This window comes from Podarcis pityusensis (assembly GCF_964106645.2).
Source record: "Podarcis pityusensis genome assembly, chromosome: 18".
Lineage (NCBI taxonomy): Eukaryota > Metazoa > Chordata > Lepidosauria > Squamata > Lacertidae > Podarcis > Podarcis pityusensis.
Window position 1 is genome coordinate 1400471 of NC_138043.1, and position 22353 is coordinate 1422823.

At 47.7% G+C, this 22353-nt stretch overlaps 2 protein-coding genes across 4 annotated transcripts in view; both read left to right on the forward strand.

Moving 5' to 3' along the window:
* Positions 1 to 381: 381 nt before the first annotated feature.
* On the forward strand, positions 382 to 15685 carry R3HDM4 (R3H domain containing 4). The gene is made up of 8 exons (XM_080989198.1): positions 382 to 613; positions 4674 to 4828; positions 5909 to 6027; positions 8319 to 8442; positions 9421 to 9506; positions 9641 to 9726; positions 10998 to 11053; positions 12157 to 15685. Exons 1-8 carry the CDS (start codon positions 525 to 527, stop codon positions 12258 to 12260), a joined length of 819 nt encoding a protein of 272 aa, XP_080845324.1. The 5' UTR covers positions 382 to 524; the 3' UTR covers positions 12261 to 15685.
* A 2505-nt stretch (positions 15686 to 18190) lies between these two features.
* KISS1R (KISS1 receptor) overlaps positions 18191 to 22353 on the forward strand; it is a 299078-nt gene continuing 294915 nt past the window's right edge. For all 3 annotated transcript variants that reach the window (XR_013981179.1, XR_013981180.1, XM_080989119.1), the window contains exon 1: positions 18191 to 21988. Coding sequence is in view for 1 of the 3 variants with exons in the window: in XM_080989119.1 (XP_080845245.1) it covers positions 21742 to 21988 (247 nt within the window). In the remaining 2 variants the exon portion in view is untranslated. The remainder of the gene's footprint in view (positions 21989 to 22353) is intronic.

A 22353-nucleotide genomic window follows, 5' to 3' on the forward strand; every position in this document is an offset into this window, starting at 1 on the left:
GGTGCAAGACACACACACACACACACACACACACTGTTCAATGCAAACACACACACACTCCATGCAATGCACACACACTCTGTGCAAGGCACACTCCGTGCAATGCAACCATACAGTCCGTGCAATGCAAACACACACTCGGTGCAAGGCACACACACGCTCCATGCAATGCAAACACACACCCTCCGTCCAATGCAAATGCAAAACTCTCACGCGCTGCAATGCAACGCAGCGCCGCGCCCTGCAAAGCCCGGAGCAAACTGCATATTGCAAACGCGGCAGCGCCCCTTGCATCAGCTTTTGCTTTTTTGCAAGGGAGGCTGAACTCCCTCCCGGCCCGTAGCGCCGCCTCTTCCTCCTCCTCCAGCCCTTTGCTCCCTTCCTCCCCCCGGAGCTGACGCGTCTTCCTGGGGCGGTGCAGCCGGGGAGGCGGCTGGGCCGGGTGCCTTTCCAAAAACCTGGGGTGGTATCCGGGTCCCAGACCTCAGGATCTTGCTGGGTTGGGGTTGCAATCCGGGCGAGCCATGGTGGTGCTGAACGGGACAGATCCTGGAGCAGCAAGAGGAGGCGGCCACGAGGAGCAACCGGGAGCCCCCCTAAACCAGCCCTATGGGTGAGTAAGGGGAGCAGCCTTGCCACTGAATATCTGTGGCTATTATTTGGGGGGGGGGAGGAGATTTCAATTGATTTCTTTAATATAATAAAAGCATGGTGGGTTCAGCAACTTTTGCAAGAAGGGAATGCAACAGCTGTTTCCTTCCGGGAGCAAGCAAGCTGATCCATCTCCTAAGATAGACTTCTCCTGTAACAGGAGGTTCCATTGCGGAGGCACAACTCAGGAAATCGGGGTGCGGAGAGCCCTGCCGGATCAGACCCCGTTTGGGGGTTCCTGATTTGGAGAAGGGTATCCCATCACCTCCTGGCAAATAGAAGGGGAAGAAATGGAGGCAGGGAGAGATTTTACTTTCTTGGGCTACATGATCACTGCAGATGGTGACAAATTAAAAGACGCCTGCTTCTTGGGAGAAAAGCAATGACAAACCTAGACAGCATCTTAAAAAGCAGAGACATCACCTTGCCAACAAAGGTCCGTATAGTTCAAGCTCTGGTTTTCCCAGTAGTGATGTATGGAAGTGAGAGCTGGACCATAAATAAGGCTGATCACCAAAGAATGGATGCTTTTGAATTCTGGTGCTGGAGGAGACTCTTGAGAGTCCCATGGACTGCAAGAAGATCAAACTTCTCCATTCGGAAGGAAATCAGCCCCAAGTGCTCACTGGAAGGACAGATCCTGAAGCTGAGGCTCCAAGACTTTGGCCACCTCAGGAGAAGAGAAGACTCCCTGGAAAAGACCCTGATGTTGGGAAAGATGGAGGGCGCAAGGAGAAGGGGACGACGGAGGACGAGATGGTGGGACAGTGTTCTCAAAGCTGCTAACATGAGTTTGACCAAACTGCGGGAGGCAGTGGAAGACAGGAGGGCCTGGCGTGCTCTGGTCCAGGGGGTCACGAAGAGGCGGACACCACTAAATGACTCAACAACAACAGCAGCAGCCCCTGGGGAGACCGTGAGCTTGGTGTGCGGGACGCAACGTGCAAACACACACAAACACACACCCGGCCGGTTTGGCTTACCAGACGTTTTGACGGCGCCTCAGAGCTGGAGGTTCAGCTTGGCAGAAGAAGCCCTTCCTCATTGCCTGGCCTGAAAGGTACTGAAACCGTCTCTTGTGGCGGGTAGTTCCGCCGGGAAGACGGTACGTTGCAGGCAGCCTTTTGCCGTGGTTTCACCAGAGATGATTTGGGTTGTTAGGTAACACAAACACAAACACACATACACAATGTATCTGGGAAAACATGACCTGCCTCGCTTACTCATCTCTGAATAAACTTCCTTGAATGACGTCAACTGCCAGAATCTGTAAAATACCCGCAAATGCCAGTTTTGGGGGAGAGCTTTGCGGCATCTATTGGACCGCCACGAGAGCTGTAAATTCTGCAAACCTGATTTTTATCCATAGAAATTGCAGAGTTGGTTGTTGTTGTTTAGTCGTTTTGTCGTGTCCGCCTCTTGGTGACCCCCTGGACCAGAGCACGCCAGGCCCTCCTGTCTTCCACTGCCTCCCACAGTTTGGTCAAACTCATGCTGGTAGCTTCGAGAGCACTGTCCCACCATCTCGTCCTCCGTCGTCCCCTTCTCCTTGCGCCCTCCATCTTTCCCAACATCAGGGTCTTTTCCAGGGAGTCTTCTCTTCTCCTGAGGTGGCCAAAGTCTTGGAGCCTCAGCTTCAGGATCTGTCCTTCCAGTGAGCACTCAGGGCTGATTTCCTTCCGAATGGAGATTTTTGATCTTCTTGCAGTCCATGGGACTCTCAAGAGTCTCCTCCAGCACCAGAATTCAAAAGCATCCATTCTTCGGCGATCAGCCTTCTTGATGGTCCAGCTCTCACTTCCACACATCACTACTGGGAAAACCAGAGCTTGAACTAGACGGACCTTTGTTGGCAAGGTGATGTCTCTGCTTTTTAAGATGCTGTCTAGGTTTGCAGAGTTGGAAGGGACCCCAAATTTCAGCTCGAAGCATCCGTGAGGCTGGGTACGGCTGCCCTTCCTTTGACGAGGTTCCTGCTTAAGGCCGGTAGTCAAACCGGTTGCACTTCTTATTTGCAAAGTTGTTTGTTTGTGTTCCTAAAAAAGGCTGAATCACCTGAGCTCAAGTGCGTTTGGCAAGGTGGAACGGAGTTCGCTCCTAGAATACAATGCTTGTTCTGGAAATGTAAAGAAAAAGAAGGTACTTTTTATCATGTGTGGTGGACCTGTCCCAAGGTAAAAGACTTCCGGGAAAAGATTTATAATAAATTTTTTAAAAATGATGAAATATACATTTATAAAGAAACCAGAGGCCTTTCTCCTTGGAATATTAGGTTCTGAACTGCCCAAGAAAGATGCAAAGGTATTTTTGTATGCCACAACCGCTGCACGAATCTTAATAGCCCAAAAATGGAAAACACAAGAATTACCAACTGTGGAAGAATGGCAGATGAAGATGATGGACTTTATGGAGCTGGCTGATCTCACTGGGAGAATCCGTGACCAGAAAAAAGAAGAATATCAAGAAGACTGGAAGAAATTTAAAGAATATTTGAATAAATATTGTAACATTAAAGATTAGTAATTACTTGAAAGCACCAAATAGGCCTAGGATTAAATAAATAAATGAGAAATAGAATGTTAAGAAAAGTTAAGAAATTTGATTATAATTGGAATATTGTTTTTTGAATAATGAATTGGAAAACTGCTACATTCAATTACAGGGAAATTCAGATGGAAAAGATTAGAGGAAGTCAAGTAATACGTTTAAGCAGTTGGATTTTTAATTGATTAATTAATTTTTATTGTCTATATGTTTGTGCTTGTATTTTTGTTAGCATTTGCTATATTTGTTTTATTTCCTTTTCCTTTTTGTTTCATTGATTATATTGTATGTGTGTTATTTGTATGAAACTTAATAAATATTATTGGGGGGAAAATAAATGAAAAAAGGCTGAATCACTTGAGCTCAGTGTGTTTGGCAAGGTGGAACGGCGCTCGCTCCTAGAATACTACACTTGTTTGCAATAAATCAGATTATTTCTGCTCTTTGGGTTGATAAAAATGGATCGATGCAGGTCTCTTGAAATTGGGGGTCTCTTTTATTTTATGTGGGTCACGGCTGCAGAGAGCCTGCTGGTTTTTAAAACCAGTGAATTTTTAGAACCAGTGAAGGCGGTGAAGGTCCTGTGTGAGTGCCTGGAGGCGGTTGGAGAATGGATGGCGGCTAATGGATTGAAGTTGAATCCTGACAAGACAGAAGGACTGTTTTGGGGGGACAGGGAGCGGGCGGGTGTGGGGGACCCCCTGGTCCTGAATGGGGTCACTGTGCCCCCAAAGGACCAGGTGCGCAGCCTGGGAGTCATTTTGGACTCACAGCTGTCCATGGAGGAGCAGGTCAATTCTGTGTCCAGGGCAGCTCCATCTGGTACGCAGGATGAAATCCTACCTGCCTGCGGACTGTCTGGCCAGAGTGGTGCATGCTCTGGTTATCTCTCACTTGGACTACTGCCATGCGCTTCTACCTTTGAAGGTGACCCGGAAACCGCAACTAATCCAGAATGCGGCAGCCAGACTGGGGACTGGGAGCGGCCGCTGGGACCACATAACACCGGTCCTGAAAGACCTACATTGACTCCCAATACGTTTCCGAGCACAATTCAAAGTGTTGGGGCTGACCTTGAAAGCCCTAAACGGCCCTGTGTCCCTGAAGGAGCGTCTCCACCCCCATCGTTCTACCCTGACACTGAGGTCCAACTCCGAGGGCCTTCTGGCGGTTCCCTCACTGCGAGAGGGCAAGTTACAGGGAACCAGGCAGAGGGCCTTCTCGGTGGTGGCGCCTGCCTGCCCTGTGGAACACCCTCCCATCAGATGTCAAAGCGATAAACAACTACCTGACATTCAGAAGACATCTTAAGGCAGCCCTGTTCAGGGAGGTTTTTAATGTGTGACATTTTAGTGTATTTTTGGTCTCTGTGGAAGCTGCCCAGAGTGGCTGGGGAAACCCAGCCAGATGGGCGGGGTACAAATAATAAATTATTATTATTATTATTATTAAAAACGCTTCGCTTCCCCTTTTTGCAGAAGGATCGAGGATTGTCTGCCGCCGCTGGCCAGCCCCGCTGCAAAGAGGTTTTCCCCGGCGAAGCGAAAGCAGTATTATATCAACCAAGCCATACGCAACTCGGATCTCATCCCCCGGGCCAAAGGGCGCAAGAGCTTGCAGCGCCTCGAGAACAGTTGAGTTCCGGGTTGGGGGCGCCTCTCTCTGCCCAGCGGGATCGCAGAAGAGTCACGAGGGACCAGGGGTCATCTAGTCCAACCCGCGGGGCTCGAACCCACAACCAAGCTGCTCTGAGCCGGGGAGAGCTCAGTCCGTGGAATGGGAGGCTCTTATAAACACCGGGTTGTGCGTTCGAGCCCCCCTTGAGCTAAAAAGCCCCAGGCCGCTGCAATCGCTTGAGCCTGAGACTCCGGGTTGCGAGTTCGAGGTTCACCTTGGGCAAAAGATTCTCAAGGTTGCGAGTTCGAGGTTCACCTAGGGCAAAAGATTCCTGCATTCCACGGCGTTGGGCTACAGGACCCCCAGGGTGGGGTCTCTTCCCCTCTCCTTGCAGTTCCCCTTAAGCTAAAAGTACCCAGACTGCTGCAATCGCTTGAGCCTGAGATTCCTAATCTCAGGGCTGCGGGTTCGATTCCTGAATTGCACAGGTTTGGAACCTCTGCAATTCTGTGATTCTGCCAACTGTGCCATGTTGCATAATGATAGTAAAGGTAAAGGGACCCCTGACCATTAGGTCCAGTCGTGGCCGACTCTGGGGTTGCGGCGCTCATCTCGCTTTACTGGCCGAGGGAGCCGGCGTACAGCTTCCGGGTCATGTGGCCAGCAGGACTAAGCCGCTTCTGGCGAGCCAGCGCAGCGCACGGAAACGCCGTTTACCTTCCCGCCGGAGCGGTACCTATTTATCTACTTGCACCTTGACGTGCTTTTGAACTGCTAGGTTGGCAGGAGCAGGGACCGAGCAACGGGAGCTCACCCCGTCATTGCGGGGATTCGAACCGCCGACCTTCTGATCGGCAAGTCCTAGGCTCTGTGGTTTAACCTACAGCGCCACCCGCGTCCCAGTGCATAATGATAGGGGAAGCATTTTCCGGCCGGGGGGCCGAATTCTGTTCTGGGGGCGAGGCACCGGCCAGTGGAGGCGGGGCCAGCTGCAAAAGTGGGAGGAGCAATATATGCAGATTTCGGCTTTGTACTGTCGTTTGGACCCATTGCTAACCTGCAGAGGTGTATCGTGAATTCTGTTTTCCCCCTCCAGCACGTTATCTGATGACTCTCCTGGAGCAAGACGAATGCACAGGGGAAGATGGGGAAATCGTGCATCCGGCCAATCCGAGCATCTTCACCGAAGCCTGCAACAACGAGACGTACGTCAAGGTACGCGTTGTGGTCTCTTTTCGTTAAATTCCAGCTCTCTTCCTTGAGAGGCTCAGCTCAAGACAGAAGGACTGTTTTTGGGAGACAGGGGGCAGGCAGGTGTGGAGGACTCCCTGGTCCTGAATGGGGTCACTGTGCCCCTGAAGGACCAGTTGCGCAGCCTGGGGGTCATTTTGCACTCACAGCTGTCCATGGAGGAGCAGGTCAATTCTGTGTCCAGGGCTGCTCCATCTGGGAAGCAGGATGAGACCCTCCCTGCCCGCAGAGTGTCTGGCCAGAGTGGTGCATGCTCTGGTTATCTCCCGCTTGGACTACTGCCATGTGCTCTCCTTGGAAGGCTACCTTTGAAGGTGACCCGGAAACTGCAACTAATCCAGAATGAGGCAGCCAGACTGGGGACTGGGAGTGGAGACCATATAACACCGGTCTTGAAAGACCTACATTGGCTCCCAGGACGTTTCCGAGCACAATTCAAAGTGTGGGTGCTGACCTTGAAAGCCCTAAATGGCCCAGTAGACCTGAAGGAGCGTCTCCACCCCCATCGTCCAACCCGGACACCAGGGTCCAGCTCCCGAGGGTCTTCTGGCGGTTCCCTCCCTGCGAGAAGCCAAGTTACAGGGAACCAGGCACAGGGCCTTCTCAGTGGTGGCGCCCGCCCTGTGGAACGCACTCCCACCAGATGTCAAAGAGAACAACAACTACCAGACTTTTAGAAGACATCTGAAGGCAGCCCTCTTTAGGGGAGCTTTTAATGTTTGATGTTTCACAATATTTTAATTTTTTTTGGAAGTCGCCCAGAGAGGGGGGGGAAGCCCAGCCAGATGGGCGGGGTATAAATAATAAATTATTATTATTATTTTGCAAATTGCATCTTTTCTGTATTCAGACGAATCAACAATTCAACAACATTTCAAATTTGCATTTTGTAGCTGGAATTTCAGCAATATTTCAAATTTGCATTTCGTAGCTGGGAATCGCATCTCGCCCAAATTCGGTTTTGATTCATTCGGTCAAATTGGGTGTGAGGTGAAAGCAAATCGTTTTGCAAGACCTCAGCTGCGACGGGAAAGGAACTTTGCCGGACCTGAGCTGCCAGATGGGAAGAGAGCGTTGCTAAACCTCAGCCGCTTTTGCATGTTTTTAATTCTGAAAGCTTTGTGGACTTTGAAGCGGCCCCTTCTTGTCGTTTTCGGTCCTATGCAGGGATTGGGATCTGAACGAGTCTGCGTTCTGAATTCCGAAGCCTTTTTTCCGTACCTGGGTCGGGAATTCGTCTTTCGAACTCGGGTTCCAGTTGGGAGTGACGGTGCGAGATAAAGGAGGCGTTGTTGTTGTTTTAATAGCATGTATCAGATTTAAGACCTTTTTTTTTACATATTGCAGCTTGTTTCTGCAAAACTTCAAAACGTTTTTGCGTACAAAAGCGATCTTTTAATTGTTTCGCTTTATGTATCAAATCGTGTGAGCTGTTTTTATTGCACGTGTCTTTTTAATTGCAAAATTATTTCGAGTTACCTTACGTGGAGCGATTGCCGAAAAGACTTAAATTGCACAATTGCAACCCCTACTTAAAAACCACCCACAGTCGAACAATGCTTACTTTCAGAAAGTTCTTCCTGATGTGCAGTTTGCCGTAACTCGGCCAACCTAAATAAATACATAAACCCTATTTTAAAATAAATACACAAACTCAGTTTTAAAAACAGTGGTACCTTGGTTCTCAGACTTAATCCGTTCCGGAAGTCCGTTCCAAAAATCCAATTTAAATCAAAAACAGTAACATTGCAGCATACGTATCTGTGTTTGTTAAAAGCATTAAATAAAACAACTTAGACTGAGTTTTAGCACACATGAAAAACTTAAAACAAATCCTTATAGGCCTTTGGACTTTAACTTAAATAGAAAACTACGTTTAGAAAGATTTTTTTCTCCAGAAGCATTTTTAAAATATATATATATATCAATTTAAAAAAAAAAAAATCGGTTTAAATTTTTTAAAAATCACTGATTTTTATGCGCACTCTGGATAAAACCCACAACCCTGATATTCAGAGTCTCAAGTTCCACTTGGAATCTGCACAAACCACACTTTGGGTTCTCCGGCTTTCTGCCCACTTAATCAACTCGAAAGTGGATTGATCTTCCGACGGGAAAATAAAATAAAATTACCGGCCCTGCGCAACGCAGCTCTTTTTCCCGCTCCAGTGGCTGGGTTTTTGACTCAGGATGGGCAGAGAGGGTTGTGCGTTAATGGGATTCTCTCGTTTTTGTGTGTGTGTGTCTTGGCTAAGATTTGGAACGACTTCATGAACCGCTCCGGCGAGGAGCAAGAGAGGGTCCTCTTGTACCTGGAAGAGGAGGCGAAGAAGAAGCAGAAGGGCAAACTGGCCGAAAAAGCAGGTGTCAAGTGGAACGGTATGGAGGGTTTGGCCTGGACTGCCTTGTAGGGTTGGTTTGCATTTCTGGGGCAAAAAATCCCTCCCTTCTCTCTCTCTTCCTTCCCCTTCATTCCTTCTCAGTTTCTTTTTCCTTCCTTCCTTCCTTCCTTCCTTCCTTCCTTCCTTCTCCCTTCCTTCCTTCCTTCCTTCCTTCCTTCCTTCCTTCCTTCCTTCCCTCCCTCTCTCCCTTCCTTCCTTCCTTCTCTCTCTCTCCTTCCTTCTCTCTCAGTTTCTTCTTCCTTCCTTCTCTCTCTCTCTCTCTCTCTCTCTCTCTCTCCCTTCCTTCCTTCCTTCCTTCCTTCCTTCTCCCTTCCTTCCTTCCTTCTCTCTCTCTCTCTCTCTCTCTCTCTCTCTCTCTCTTTTTCTCTTCCTCCCTCCCTTCCTCCCTTCCTTCCTTCCTTCCTTCCTTCTCTCTCTCTCTCTCCTTCCTTCTCTCTCAGTTTCTTCTTCCTTCCTTCCTTCCCTCCCTCCCTCCCTCTCTCTCCCTTCCTTCCTTCCTTCCTTCCTTCCTTCCTTCCTTCTCTCTCTCTCTCTCTCTCTCTCTCTCTCTCTCTCCTTCCTTCTCTCTCAGTTTCTTCTTCCTTCCTTCCTTCCTTCCCTCTCTCTCTCTCCCTTCCTTCCTTCCTTCCTTCCAGTCAAGTGGGGATCTGTCTTCCCCACTCAAGTTTCCAGACCATCTTTGCTCTTAGAGGGAGGAAGAGAGAATTCTGCTTTCAGCCGAACCTCCATATGCAAGAGCAGTCTACCCTCGAACGCTCCCTGTTCAGGAGACTCCTTACCCTTCCTGGCAGTGCCGGTTTTCCGTATAATCTAAACAAGGTAGAAGCCCCTGGTCCCTGTTCTTCCCCTTAGAACCACAAAAGTGCAGAACTGGAAGGGACACCGCAGGGTCATCCATCTCAACCCCGTGCGATGCAGAAACCGCAAACCTGTTTTCCTCCTCTTTCCGTTGCAGAACACACCGCTTACACCCCGCAGGAATGCTTCCAGCGCATCAGCCGGCGCCTGAGGACCACGCTGAAGCGGAGCCGTATCCCCATGGTAGGTTTCGAACGCGGGGCCGAAGAAGAAACCAGCGCCTGGGAACCTTTGCTGTTGCAGCTTTGCCTGGGCATGGGGTACAAATAATAAAATGGCTTTGTTGTTATTTGCCGCTGCTTCTATTTCCCCCCCAGGGGACCCTGGAGTGCTTCGAAGATGAGCTATTGGCCTTTTTCTCGACCAGCCCTCGTTCCGTCTACACGGCAATGATGGACAACAGGTGACAAAACGGTTCTCGCGCCGGGCGCCGCGGCCGGATGGGAATGCACAACATGGTTTTTGGGGTTTTTTTTCGGTACTGATAAAGCCAACAGCTGTTGGGAACCGGACGTATCCAGAGTAAAGGATCTATAAAGGATGGAAAATAGGAAGTTAATTTCCTATTAATTATTTCCTATTAATAATTTCCTGTTGTATTATTTTATTGTTGTTAGCCGCCCTGAGCCCAGCTTCGACTGGGGAGGCGGGATATAAATTAATATTATTATTATTATTATTATTATTATTAATTTCCTGGCTTTCAATTGGAACTTAGCCTGATCTCTTGTTCCCCTTCCTTCCCTTTTTATGAAGATTCCCCACTCTGGGATCCCACAGCTAATTCTCCCCTGGTCTCCTCGCTGGCCCAAACAGGACTAATTTAGCCAGCTAGCCCTAATGTTTATCGAATTGGTTTTCCCCCTAAATTGATTTTTGAATTCTGAATTTATCGTTATTCACGTTTTATACTGTATTTCATGCTGTTTTTTGTTGCAGCAATTAAGTATTTTAAATTTGTTGGTAGCCCGGTTTTCTGAACCGGGAAGGGCGGGATATAAATAAAAATTTATTATTATTATTGTTACATAGGATGGAGAGTAGAAAGTTAATTTTCTGGGGGGGGGGGGAGTTGCCCAACGCAAGATGATAAGAAAGAGAAATCAATATAGAAATAAGTAATGGTTTAAAACAGACGGGGGGGGGGGGAGGTGAAGCTGCAAATTCTTCCGTTCCGCGAAGGTACCGTATTTTTTGCACCATAACACTCACTTTTTTCCTCCTAGAAAGTAAGGGGAAATGTCTGTGCGTGTTATGGAGGAAATGCCTACGGGTGGCATGCCTACAGATTTTCCTCCTCTAAAAACTACGTGCGTGTTATGGTCGGGTGCGTGTTATAGAGCGAAAAATACGGTATATTTAATATCGTTTTGTAAACGTACGGCCGGAATCAATCAATTGACGTAACGGGAATTGAACGTAAGGGAAGAATTGGGAACCTCAGGAAATAATTGGGAACCAGAATTGTGAATTGGAACATAAGGAAAGTATTGGGAACCTAAGGAAAGAATTGGGAACCAGAACTGTGAATTGGAACATAAGGAAAGAATTGGGAATATAAGGAAAGAACTGGGAATATAAGGAAAGAATTGGGAACCAGAATTGTGAATTGAACCTAAGGAAAGAACTTGCAGAAAGTTATAAAAACGTGTTTTTCGATCTCTTTTCTTACAGCTTCGAAAGGCTTCTTCTTCATGCCGTCTGCCAATACATGGACCTCGCTTCTGCCAGTAAGGGCTCCTTTCTGATATTATTTCGTATTTATTTTGGGAGGAAACTTGCTTGCCCGTGTCGAACGGGGCTATCTCTCCGTTGCAGAGAGGGCGAGTCCTTTCTGATCCGCCTTTGCCTTCCATTCCGGCCTCCGTGGCTGAGTGATAAGTGGAAAATAACTTTTTTTATTTAAAAAATTGCAATTGGAAAGCCCTTCAGTTCACTCCAGTTCAAGGTAAGGACACATGAAAACCCCCAAAAAATCTCCTAAGGTTTTCATTCTACAGTGGTCCCTTGGTTCTCAAACTTAATCCGTTCTGGAAGTCCATTCCGAAACCAAAGCGTTCCAAAACCAAGGCAGCGCTTTCCCATAGAAAGGAATGCAAAACGGATTAATCTGTTCCAGACTTGTAAAAACAGCCCCTAGAACAGCGATTTAACATGGATTTTGCCATCTAACGAGACCATTGATCCATAAAACGAAAGCAAGAATCAATGTGCTGTACTATAAAATAAATAAGGCAGGATTGTAGATGATAAAAATAATAATAATAAAAATTTCTTGCCTGCACTGATGATAGTTCATTGCTTGGATGGGGGGGCTTTTATCCATTTCCGCGGTCGCACAATCCATCCATCAGTAGCTGAACTGGGTTCTGCACAGTCACAAAAGCAAATGAACCCGAAAAAGCCTCAAAAACAAAAACGCAAAATAAATAGCAAAAACAAAAGCGCCAAACTTAATCCGTTCCAGATGTCTGTTTGACTTCCGAAATGTTCGGAAACCGAGGCGCGGCTTCTGATTGGTGCAGGCGCCCTGGAAACAATAGCCGACAGCCCTGTCGAACGTCCGGCTTCCGAAAAACATTAGAAAACCAGAACACTCACCTCTGGGTTTGCGGCGTTTGGGAACCAAGGTACAACTGTATTTGCTTGTTTCCTTTTGGAAAAGAACACCTGTTTTTCGAGGTGTTTAAATAAGCCAAAATTATTATTATCATTATCATTATTACTACCAAACAAGCAAACAAAAATTTCCTTCCAGTAGCACCTTAGAGACCAACTAAGTTTGTTATTGGTATTATTATGATGATTATTATTATGATATCGTCCGTCTTAGGTTCTGACTACGAAGGGAAACGCCAAATGAAAGTTAGCAACAAACACACCATCTTCCTGCCTCCGGATCCGCTTCTTTCGACTTACCTGGAGCAAATGAGCTGATGGCGGTTCCGGGTCGTCTTCCGGGGGTCCGTCCCACCCCACCCCCTTCGAAATTTCTGCTTCCGTTGGCTTTTTAAAAAAGTATTTAAAGGCAAATGAGTTTTGGCAGGGAGGGACTCGGCTAGGGATGTTGTCTGTGGTTGCCTAGCAACTGCCTCCCATCTCGGGTACCCGGAAGATGCAGGATGTTGTCTGTGGTTGCCTAGCAACCGCCTCCCATCTCGGGTACCCAAAAGATGCAGGCCAGACGATGCTTTTGTTACCAGCCCCTCCCTCAGAGTAGGAGCCCTCTGGTCCATTTTGGAGGCCCCGATTCTGCCTGGGAAGTCCTGGATGTGGGGTCCCCCCCACCTCCATCACCCCCAAACCATGCTGAGCTTCGTTCACGGCGAACCCCCAAAATTAGAATCCCCTCAAAACTGGTGTAAAAGTTTTGCAGTCGGTTTTTGTGGGGTTTTTTGCAGAGAAACCCTCCCCTTTTTGCTGCGCCCCACAAACAGCCATAGACCCACAAACCAGGGACGGGGGTGTCACGGGGTCACCCCCAAACCCAATGTCATCCGATTCGCTCCCAATCGTAGCCGGGCAAACGTTTCGCAGCGAAAACACCCCGCGTTTTGCAGCGCCCCAAAAACGGAGCCATAGACCCTTAAACTCAATGGGGGTTTTTTTGGGGGGTGACCCCCGGGTTTGAGGGTCTATCTATTGCTCTGTTTTTTTGGGGTGCCGCAAAACGCAGGGTGTTTCTTCACCGCGAAAAAAGGACCGCAAAACTTTGGCACCAGTTTTGAGGGGGGGTCCTGGATTTTGGGGTTCGTAGTGAACGAAGCCGCTTGGGGCTGGTGGGAGAGGGAGACCACAAAGTTTGTGGGGGGCCTGGTTGAAAACTCGTCCCTTTTTTAAGGCCGCGCACCCCAAAAGTAGGGTTGTGTTGCGTCGTTCGACTCAGTTGACCCAGGCCGCTTGATTTTTAAAACAATCCTTTGATTTTAAAATGCCGCCCGTAATTTAGTCTGCAGGCAATTTATAAAAATGCGTATATTTTTAATAGGTCCCTCCTTTTTTGAAAAAACTGGGATTTATAAATGGCTCAGTGCGAATGGGCTACAGCTCCTTTTCCCCCCTGGAAATAAAAGCATCGCATCTCAGATTTGGAGAATTTGAAAAGGGGCGACTTCTCCAACCCAATTTGACACAGTTGTTTTTTTATTTTGCGTTTTTGCAATACGAAAAAAGGGAAATCCTTCGCTTTTTGCTTTTTCAGGAAAAGCTTTCCTCTCCCCTGCAAGCTTTCTGGAAAGAACTACCAACGCCTCTCCTATCGGTCGTTTTTGCAGTCGCCGTTCTGACCTCCTGGAGATGTTTTTCTGTTTATATATATCCCTGGTTTTAGAAAAGCAAATGTTAGAGAGCTGACGTTATAATGGCTGGCTTCAGCTTCGGCTCGGCTCGATTTTAAAGCGGCAAAATTTGGGTTTTCCCACAAGCGCCTTGAATTCTGAATAATTTTTTGGGGGGGCTGCGCAAGACCCTTTTTTTCAAGTTCGGCAGAGGATCGGGTCCGCCTCGCAGGGGGGGTCGTGCCAGGAAATGGCCGCCAATCCGATCCGGCTTCTGGGCAGAGGTAGACTGCTCTTGGGACTGGAGGTTCTCTCTCTTAGTTTCAATGGGCTTCGTTAGTGTCTGTCTCAACGCTCTTTTATTATGGGATGGCGGGGACACAATGCCTCTTGGAAATTGGGGTCCCTCCTGCAAACACCTTCAGGAGGAAAAAGTGTTCTAACTGGCCTTAATGGTGCTTCCATTCATAATCCGAATTTCTCTGAATTTTGGGGGTCGGGTCGTATTGTGTCTGTAGCGAAACCACCACCCCCAAAAAAACCACACACAGCAGCCATCCGTTCTCAGCCGAACTGCCTCATTTTCTAAACGTATGAATGACAATTGCAGGTTCCCCCTTTATTTTGCCAACCGCCTCCCAAGTTTTCAGAAGCCAGCCCGCGTTTTGTAAAATGTAATATAGTGTATTTTTAAAGATAATAGGTGTGTATCCGTACGTTTTATGGCCAATGGATTCGGATTTTGTTTTTGGTTTCCCCCCAAATTGCTATCTACTGATGAAATGACCCTGGCGAAAAAATAATAATTAATTATCCCATCTTCTTTGCCGCTGGTTCTTTCATTCGTTTGGTTTTCCCCAATTTGCTCTGTCGTGCCATAAAGCGAGTTTTTAAAAATATTAAATTAAATTGAAACGTGCATCGCCGCCGGTTCCAAAGAAGTCTACGCAAGTTACTAGACCTCAAAAAGGAATTTAGCCGAGCCCGCTCCTCGGGAACGGATTCCTTTCCCTCCGTAGGGCAGGGCAGGGAAATCTGTGGTCTTTATGTTGTTAGAATCGTAGAATTGTAGAGTTGGAAGGGACCTGGAAGGTCACCATTAATTGAATAAATGAATAAAATTAAGAATAATTCAGGCAGGGGGGCGACAGGGAACCTCCTCCCGGGATATCAGGCCCGAGGGTCGTCAATAATTGAATAAATGAATAAAATTATAAAAAATGCAGGGGGGCGACAGGGAACCTCCTCCCAGGATATCAGCCTCCAGGGTCATCATTAATTGAATAAATGAATAAAATTAAGAATGATTCAGGCAGGGGGGCGACAGGGAACCTCCTCCCGGGATATCAGCCCGGAGGGTCATCATTAATTGAATAAATTAATAAAAATAATTCAGACAGGGGGGCGACAGGGAACCTCCTCCCAGGATATCAGCCCCCAGGGTCATTAATTGAATAAATTAATAAAAATAATTCAGGCAGGGGGGCGACCGGGAACCTCCTCCCAGGATATCAGCCCCGAGGGTCATAATTAATTGAATAAATTAATAAAATAAAAATAATTCAGGCAGGGGGGCGACAGGGAACCTCCCAGGATATCAGCCCCGAAGGTCATCATTAATTGAAAAAATTAATAAAAATAATTCAGGCAGGGGGGCGACAGGGAGCCTCCTCCCAGGATATCAGCCCTGAAGCATCTTTGTCAAAGGCTCTTCGCATTGGATGCGATTGGATCCTTTAAAGAGGGCGAACCTGGAGGAGGCTTCCCGCTGTGCCTCTGTCTGATATACTGGTCTGCCCTTCACATGCTAGTTTGAATTCCTATCTGCACAGGGGATCGATTTCTGACCTTGGGGAGCCTAGGCTTCAACCAGTGGTGATCAATAAAAGATATGAGCTGAGATTTCTGCATTGCACGGGGTTAGCCTGGATGACCTTTGAGGGGCCCTTCCAACTAGGAATCATCGGGAAATAGAGGGTCTTATAAATCAGTTAAATTATTGTCCTTTTCCTCCGGCTACTGATCACATGTGGATTTTTATTTTGATTGTTGCATGCTCAGAAAAATATACCAAAGTTGAGTTTTTGTGTGAGTGTGTGTGTGGTTTTATGATGATCCGCAATGTCCCTTTGCAAATGTTCTTACCGAGAGTTGTTGCACTTATTGTGATTTTTCAGACTTTTTCCGAGAAGATGCCACAATTTCTGGGGTTTTTTTGAAAGGATCTCTTCTTCCTCTCATGTCGCCATGATGGTGTCAAAACAGTGGGATTTTGTGGGAGGGCAGCCAAATTAACTTGGCCCTTAGTCAGAGGAAACACATTTTCCCCTGAAATATACTTAGGGGGGTTGTTTGCAAGTTTGCAAGCTCCCCCTATTTGGGGGAAAACTCCCTTCCTGCAGAAATCTACAGTGGTGCCTCGCAAGACAAAATTAATCCGTTCCGCGAGTATCTTCGTCTAGCGGTTTTTTCGTCTTGCGAAGCAACCCTATTAGCGGCTTAGCGGATTAGCGCTATTAGCGGTTTTGCGGCTATTAAAGGCTTAGCGGCTTAGAAAAAGAGGGGGGGGGAAGCGAAAAAAAATCTCAAGACTCGCAAGACATTTTCGTCTTACGAAGCAAGCCCATAGGGAAATTCGTCCTGTGAAGGGCATTGAAAAACGGAAAACCCTTTCGTCTAGCGGGTTTTCCGTCTTGCGAGGCATTCGTCTTGCGGGGCACCACTGTAATCTGCCAAGGAAACCACTGCCCAACCTTTCTAATTTTCCACGTGCAAGAAGAATTTTTGGGGGGGGCATTTGAACACGAAACACGCCCCCCAATACACACTTTCCTTGCACTACAACGGCGCAGAGACCTTCCTTCTGCCGAATGTACAAACCAACTTTGCATTTTCCAGAACAACAAAACGTCGTTCCGCGTAAGATGTTTTTCGTGTAAATAATAATAATTAAAAATCGTGCTTTTAAGAGCGGTGTTGCAGTATTGCTTCTTTTAAATGCAGAAAGGAGTCATTGGGGAGGTGGGCAGGGAGAAAGGCTTGTATTTCCAAGCCGCAGACAGAAATCCAACAGGTGAGGTGGTGGATTTCTGCATTTTCGTCACTGCTGATTTCCAGGAGCCTGAGAACGGTGAGAGTTGGGAGGCAGAAAGGGTGAGTGTAGCTATCTCAGGAGGAGGAGGTGAAATCAAACTTGGTTTACCGGCCCTCTGGAGGTTGGGAACAAAGGCTTGCGGCCCTTGCGCTGCGAAGGACCCCGACCCCACTCAGCCATCAATGATGCCTTCCAGTTTGCAGATGACGCCAAACTGGGATGGGGAACAAATGCCGCAGAAGGCAGAAATGAGATTTGAGATGACCTTAACAGATTGGAGAATTGGGCCCGTGCAAATTTTAAGTTGGAGCGTAATAATTATTTCACTATGAATATATTTCTTAATTGTATTTCACTGTGGGTTAAACCACAGAGCCTAGGGCTTGCCGATCAGAAGGTCGGCAGTTCGAATCCCCCCAGACGGGGTGAGCTCCCGTTGCTCGGTCCCTGTTTCTGCCAAGCTAGCAGTTCGAAAGCACGTTAAAGTGCAAGTAGATAAATAGGTACCGCTCCGGCAGGAAGGTAAATGGCATTTCCGTGTGCTGCTCTGGTTCGCCAGAAATGGCTTAGTCATGCTGGCCACATGACCCGGAAGCTGTACGCCGGCTCTCTTAGCCAGTAAAGCGAGATGAGCGCTGCAACCCCAGAGTCGGCCACGTCTGGACCTAATGGTCAGGGGTCCCTTTACCTATTAAAATACTTCTTAATTGTATTTCGTTTGAACAATGACTTGGGTACACTACATATTTTGTTATGGGCAAATGGCTTGAGATACCTATTAGGTCCATCAATTACTATATAGTCAGATTGTTTATTTCCTTGACATCTGATGGGAGGGTGCCACCACCAAGAAGTCCCTCTGCCTGGTTCCCTGTAACCTCGCTTCTCGCAGGGAGGGAACCGCCAGAAGGCCCTCGGGAGATGGACCCTGGTGTCCAGGGTGGAGACGCACCTTCAGGTCTACTGGGCCGTTTAGGGCTTTCAAGGTCAGCACAAACACTTTGAACTGTGCTCAGAAACAGACTGGGAGCCAATGTAGGTCTTTCAGGACTGGTGTTATATGATCTCGGGAGTCGCTCCCAGTCCCCAGTCTGGCTGCCACATTCTGGATTAATTGCAGTTTCCGGGTCACCTTCAAAGGCAGCCCTACGGAGAGTGCATATTATAAAAGATACATTCTCTTCCTCTAACTTTTCCATCTCTTGTTTTTCCATTTGCTGGATTCCCCAATGCAAAGCTGTGTGCAAGAAAGACTTTAGATTACATGGGTCGGCAGACTTTTTCAGCAGGGGCCGGTCCACTGTCCCTCAGACCTTGTCGGGGGCTGGACTATGTTTTGGGAGGAAAAATGAACGAACTCCTATGCCCCACAAATAACCCAGAGATGCATTTTAAATAAAAGCACACGTTCTACTCGTGTACAAACACGCAGATTCCCGGGCCGTCCGCGGGCCGGATTTAGAAGGCGACTGGATCAGATCCAGCCCCCGGCCTTAGTTTGCCTACCCATGCTTTAGAAATTGCCCGGGCACTTAGCCAAAGACCGCCAGAAAAACACTGGTAAGAGGCAATCTGCAACAGAAATTTGCGAGTGAAGATTGTCTTTTGTCTCGTAATGTGGGGAATTCAGCTAAGCCCCCCTTCCAACCTCTGCTTTAAAAGCTAAGAGAGGCCACAGGCCTAACGTTCCCGAGTTTTCATGAGGACGTCTTCGTGCAAACGTGGAGATTTAAAGTTGGGGGGGGGGTGAGGAATGGAAAACAGAGATACGTACTAAAATTGGCACCTTTGGAGCACAGATGCTAAGCTTTTTTCCTGGCAGCGGCGAAATAAATTATCCGGTGTTTTCGTTTTCTCGGACCAAAGACCTTCACGCGATGATGCTCCAATTTTCAACCACTTTGGGAGCGAGGGAGAGAGTCAATTCTGGCTGTGTTTTGCCACTTAGCGCTCTGCGTAAGTGCTGGTCTCGCATGCCCTCTCTTCCCTTCGGGTCAGTGTGCACCCGAGACAAAAGTTGAAGCGTTTTTCAAGCACCTGGAAGCAGCAAACACTTCTTCACGGTGTTTAGGCAGAAAGCTGCGTTGGCTGAGAATGATTCAGTGCTTTATCCTTTGGCGACCCCTCATAGCCGAGTAAAATTGACTTCCATAAACACGTGTTTTAACAGTGAGTCCATAAGTGACTGTGGAGGCCAATTCTGGATCCCCACGTCCTTCCACAGTGGGGACATTGGTTTCCTGGCGGGAGTTGATCATGATGAGGGTTTGCCAAGTGTGCCTTCCTCTTAGCACGTTTCTCCCTCGCGTCCTGAGTTCGAGCGTCTCCAAAGCCCACAACACCTTTGGTCAAGGCTGTTCTCCAACTGGAGCGCTCGCAGGCCAGTGTTTCCCAGTTGTCGGTGTTTATACTACATTTTTAAAGATTTGCCTTGAGAGAGTCTTTGAACCTCTTTTGTTGACCACCAGCATTACGCTTTCCATTCTTAAGTTCGGAATAGAGTAGTCGCTTTGGAAGACGATCATCAGGCATCCGTACAACATGACCAGTCCAACGAAGTTGATGTTGAAGAATCATCGCTTTAACACTGGTGATCATTGCTTCTTCCAGTACACCGGCATTAGTTCACCTGTCTTCCCAAGTGGTGTGTAAAATATTTCGGAAACACCGTTGATGGAATCTTCTGAGGAGTTGGAGCTGGCATTTATAAGTGGTCCATGTTTCACAAGCATACAGTAAGGTTGGTAGTACAATAGCTTTGTAAACAAGCATTTTGGTTTCCCTGGGAATGTCCCGGTCCTCAAACACTCTGTTCTTCAATCAGGAGAAAGCCACACTCGCAGAGATCATACGATGCTGGATTTCAGCATCAATGTTGGCCCTTGTGGAAAGAATATTTCATGAATATTTCCCGCTGTAAACACAGACAAGGCCAAGAGATGAGACGGAAAGGGGTAAAAGAATATTGGGAAATGATCAATAATGGCTTGAGATACCTATGAGGTCCATAAATGACCATATAGCATATATTCAACACAAAAAACAGCGGCAATTTGTTGTGGACAAAGGACAGCTGTACATATAAAGGGCCCCATTACCTTCAGTAGCTTAGGGCCTCACCAAACCTAAATCTGGCCCTGGGCATAACTCTGATTTTAAATACATTGTGCAGATGAGGTTATTAGCTTCCTTTGCATTCCGCTACACATATCAAGGAAGGCCTTTCGGAATCACAACCGTGCTAAATATTAAGAGCTGCTCAAAACTAAACAAATAGTTTAAATCTTCTTCTGTTTGAGTCCTCGGGTTTGCCCCTCTCTTGGGCCGACGTCATTTCTTCCTGCGTTTTTCGCAAATGTGCTTTCTGCTTCTATGGCAGCGAACTTGAATGAAACTTGACTGTCGCAGAGAGAGCTTTTCCCAGCTGGCTTTGAATCTAAACGCCAAAAGGGATTTGCCCGTTTACGTCGAAAACGGAGGATGTGCGGGGCTTTAGCGAGCCGCTGCCAAGTGGCTTGCTTTTGAACTTGGACGGAAAGTCATTAATCGGCACGTGGAATTTCAAGTGATATAAACAGAAAAGAATGTAAGTTGTTTTTGTACGCAACAACAGCAGCAAGAATATTATTGGCACAAAAATGGAAGCAAGAAGAATTACCGATAAAAGAAGAATGGAGGATGAAATTAATGGACTATGCAGAATTAGATAAACTAACAGGAAGTATTCGAAATCTGCGGGACCAGAGATTCACAGAAGACTGGCGTAAATTTACAGACTATTTGAAAAGTAATTGTGATGATCAGACCACGTTTGTAGGTTTGCAAGAAGTTTTGTGAGGAGAATTATTGGAACTATTGCAAAAATGGATATAGGGGAGGATGATGGTAGTTATGATAATTAAAGGCAATATGAAGTTAAGAAATGCATAAGAAGTGATTAAAACGGTGGATCATCAGAGGTGCTGATGGAAGTCCAAAAAAAAAGATTGTATAGGTGGCGAAATTTTGTGGTTTGTACTATAATTTATATGTTAAAATTAATAAAAATTATCTATAAATAAATAGAGTTTACTCTGGGGAAAAAAATTGGCACGTGGATTTTCCTGGATCTGGTGCGCTTTGTCTGCAAAGCCGGAACGAAGAGCAAAATGAAATGTCTGTGCCTTCCATCTCTCTCTCTCTATCTGCACGTGGCATAATAATTTCATGCCTTCCATGCTTGCTGAATTAGCCCACCAGTCGAGTCCTCTCCAAAGGGGGTTGCCTGGCAGCAAGATCTCCCCCTCCCCAGGTGGGGAAAGAGAGAGGAAAAAATATAGAACAATCAGCCAATCGCCTGCTTGGAGACCCGAGAGGAGAAATCTTGCTTTTGCAAAGAGCAGGAGGGGAGCAGTCGCTCCGCCACTTAAAACCCACCAGCCCTTCTTTCCTCCCGGCTTTCTCCAACTCGCAGGACGCCTGGGTCCTTTCGGAGCTGGGCGGTGGTCCCAGGTGGCTGGATGGTTGGGCAGGCAACCCATTCGGATGGGAGCACCATTCCTGCGTCCCAAGATTTCCTCTGGGTCGGAATAAGAGCCCTCTACTCTGAAAGGAGCGTGTCTGTTTGATGGCATGTGTTGCTGACGGATGACACCTTTGTGCCCGAGAACTGGTCCCTGGTGCGTTGCCGGTCCTCATTGAGTTTCAGCAGAGCATCCTGCATTCTGCAAGGAACCTGAGAAGCAGAGGACGCTGCAAAAGTTGTGCAAGAAGGACTCTGGAATCAGAGAAATGCAGGTCTCCTTCTGAGACTTCAGGGGAGGAGAGAGTCATAACTGTCACACGATTGGCTCCTCTTAGGATGACGCCAAGCCAGGACGAGATCCCCAACGTGTCCCTCAGCCCCTGAGTCCACCAGAGTTTCCTGGATTCCCATTTGAGGAGCAGCGCAACGTCTCTCTCGCTCGGTGAGCTGTCTGATGTGCTGAAAACTCTTGCCAAAGGACGCCCCAAGCCCCAATTCGGTGCTCCTGGCCGGCAGAGGCTGCTCTCGACGCAAAGCAGAGCCATGCTAGTGGACTCCTCCGTCTCCGACCTCAACGATTCCTTTCTGTTCCCGAACAGCTCAGCCTGCACCACAGGGCTGTGGTGCGCCAATGTCTCGGAGCCCCGGAGCCCGCCGCGCCTGGTGGACGCGTGGCTGGTGCCCCTCTTCTTCGCCGTGCTGATGGTGGTGGGTCTGGCGGGCAACTCCCTCGTGATCTACGTCCTCGCCAAGCACAAGCAGATGAGGACGGCGACCAATTTCTACATTGGTGAGTTTGGTAAGAATAATGGAGGCATCTGGATGGGTGGGAAGGAGGGTCAAAGCTGCTAGGGCTACTAGCTGGTGCCTGTTCTGTTTCCTGCTAGCCAGGACCGCTCTGCTCTGCATCCACGGTCAGGCGCAGTAATGCCACGGGTTCAAATCCTGGTTGCAGGTTTCCAAAAAGCATCTGGTCGGCCGCTGGGAGAAAAGGTTCTGGCCAAGTTGGGCCAAGCAGTTCTTACGCTCTTTTGGGATGTTCTTATTGTGGGAATGTTCAGGGATGCAGGAGAGGATATATTGTCTGATTATATCCTTATCCAACTTGTGTTAACAAGTCCCCCAATTTCAGCAGAGTAAAACATTCCCCTTTAT

What these genes read in the sequence shown, in the direction of transcription:
- R3HDM4 (XM_080989198.1), top strand. Translation starts at nt 525, where the DNA reads ATGGTGGTGCTGAACGGGACAGATCCTGGAGCAGCAAGAGGAGGCGGC. An exon ending in CTTGCAGCGCCTCGAGAACA is followed by an intron (nt 4,829 to 5,908) that starts GTTGAGTTCCGG and finishes TTCCCCCTCCAG; the next exon opens with CACGTTATCTGATGACTCTC. An exon ending in ACGGCAATGATGGACAACAG is followed by an intron (nt 9,727 to 10,997) that starts GTGACAAAACGG and finishes CTTTTCTTACAG; the next exon opens with CTTCGAAAGGCTTCTTCTTC.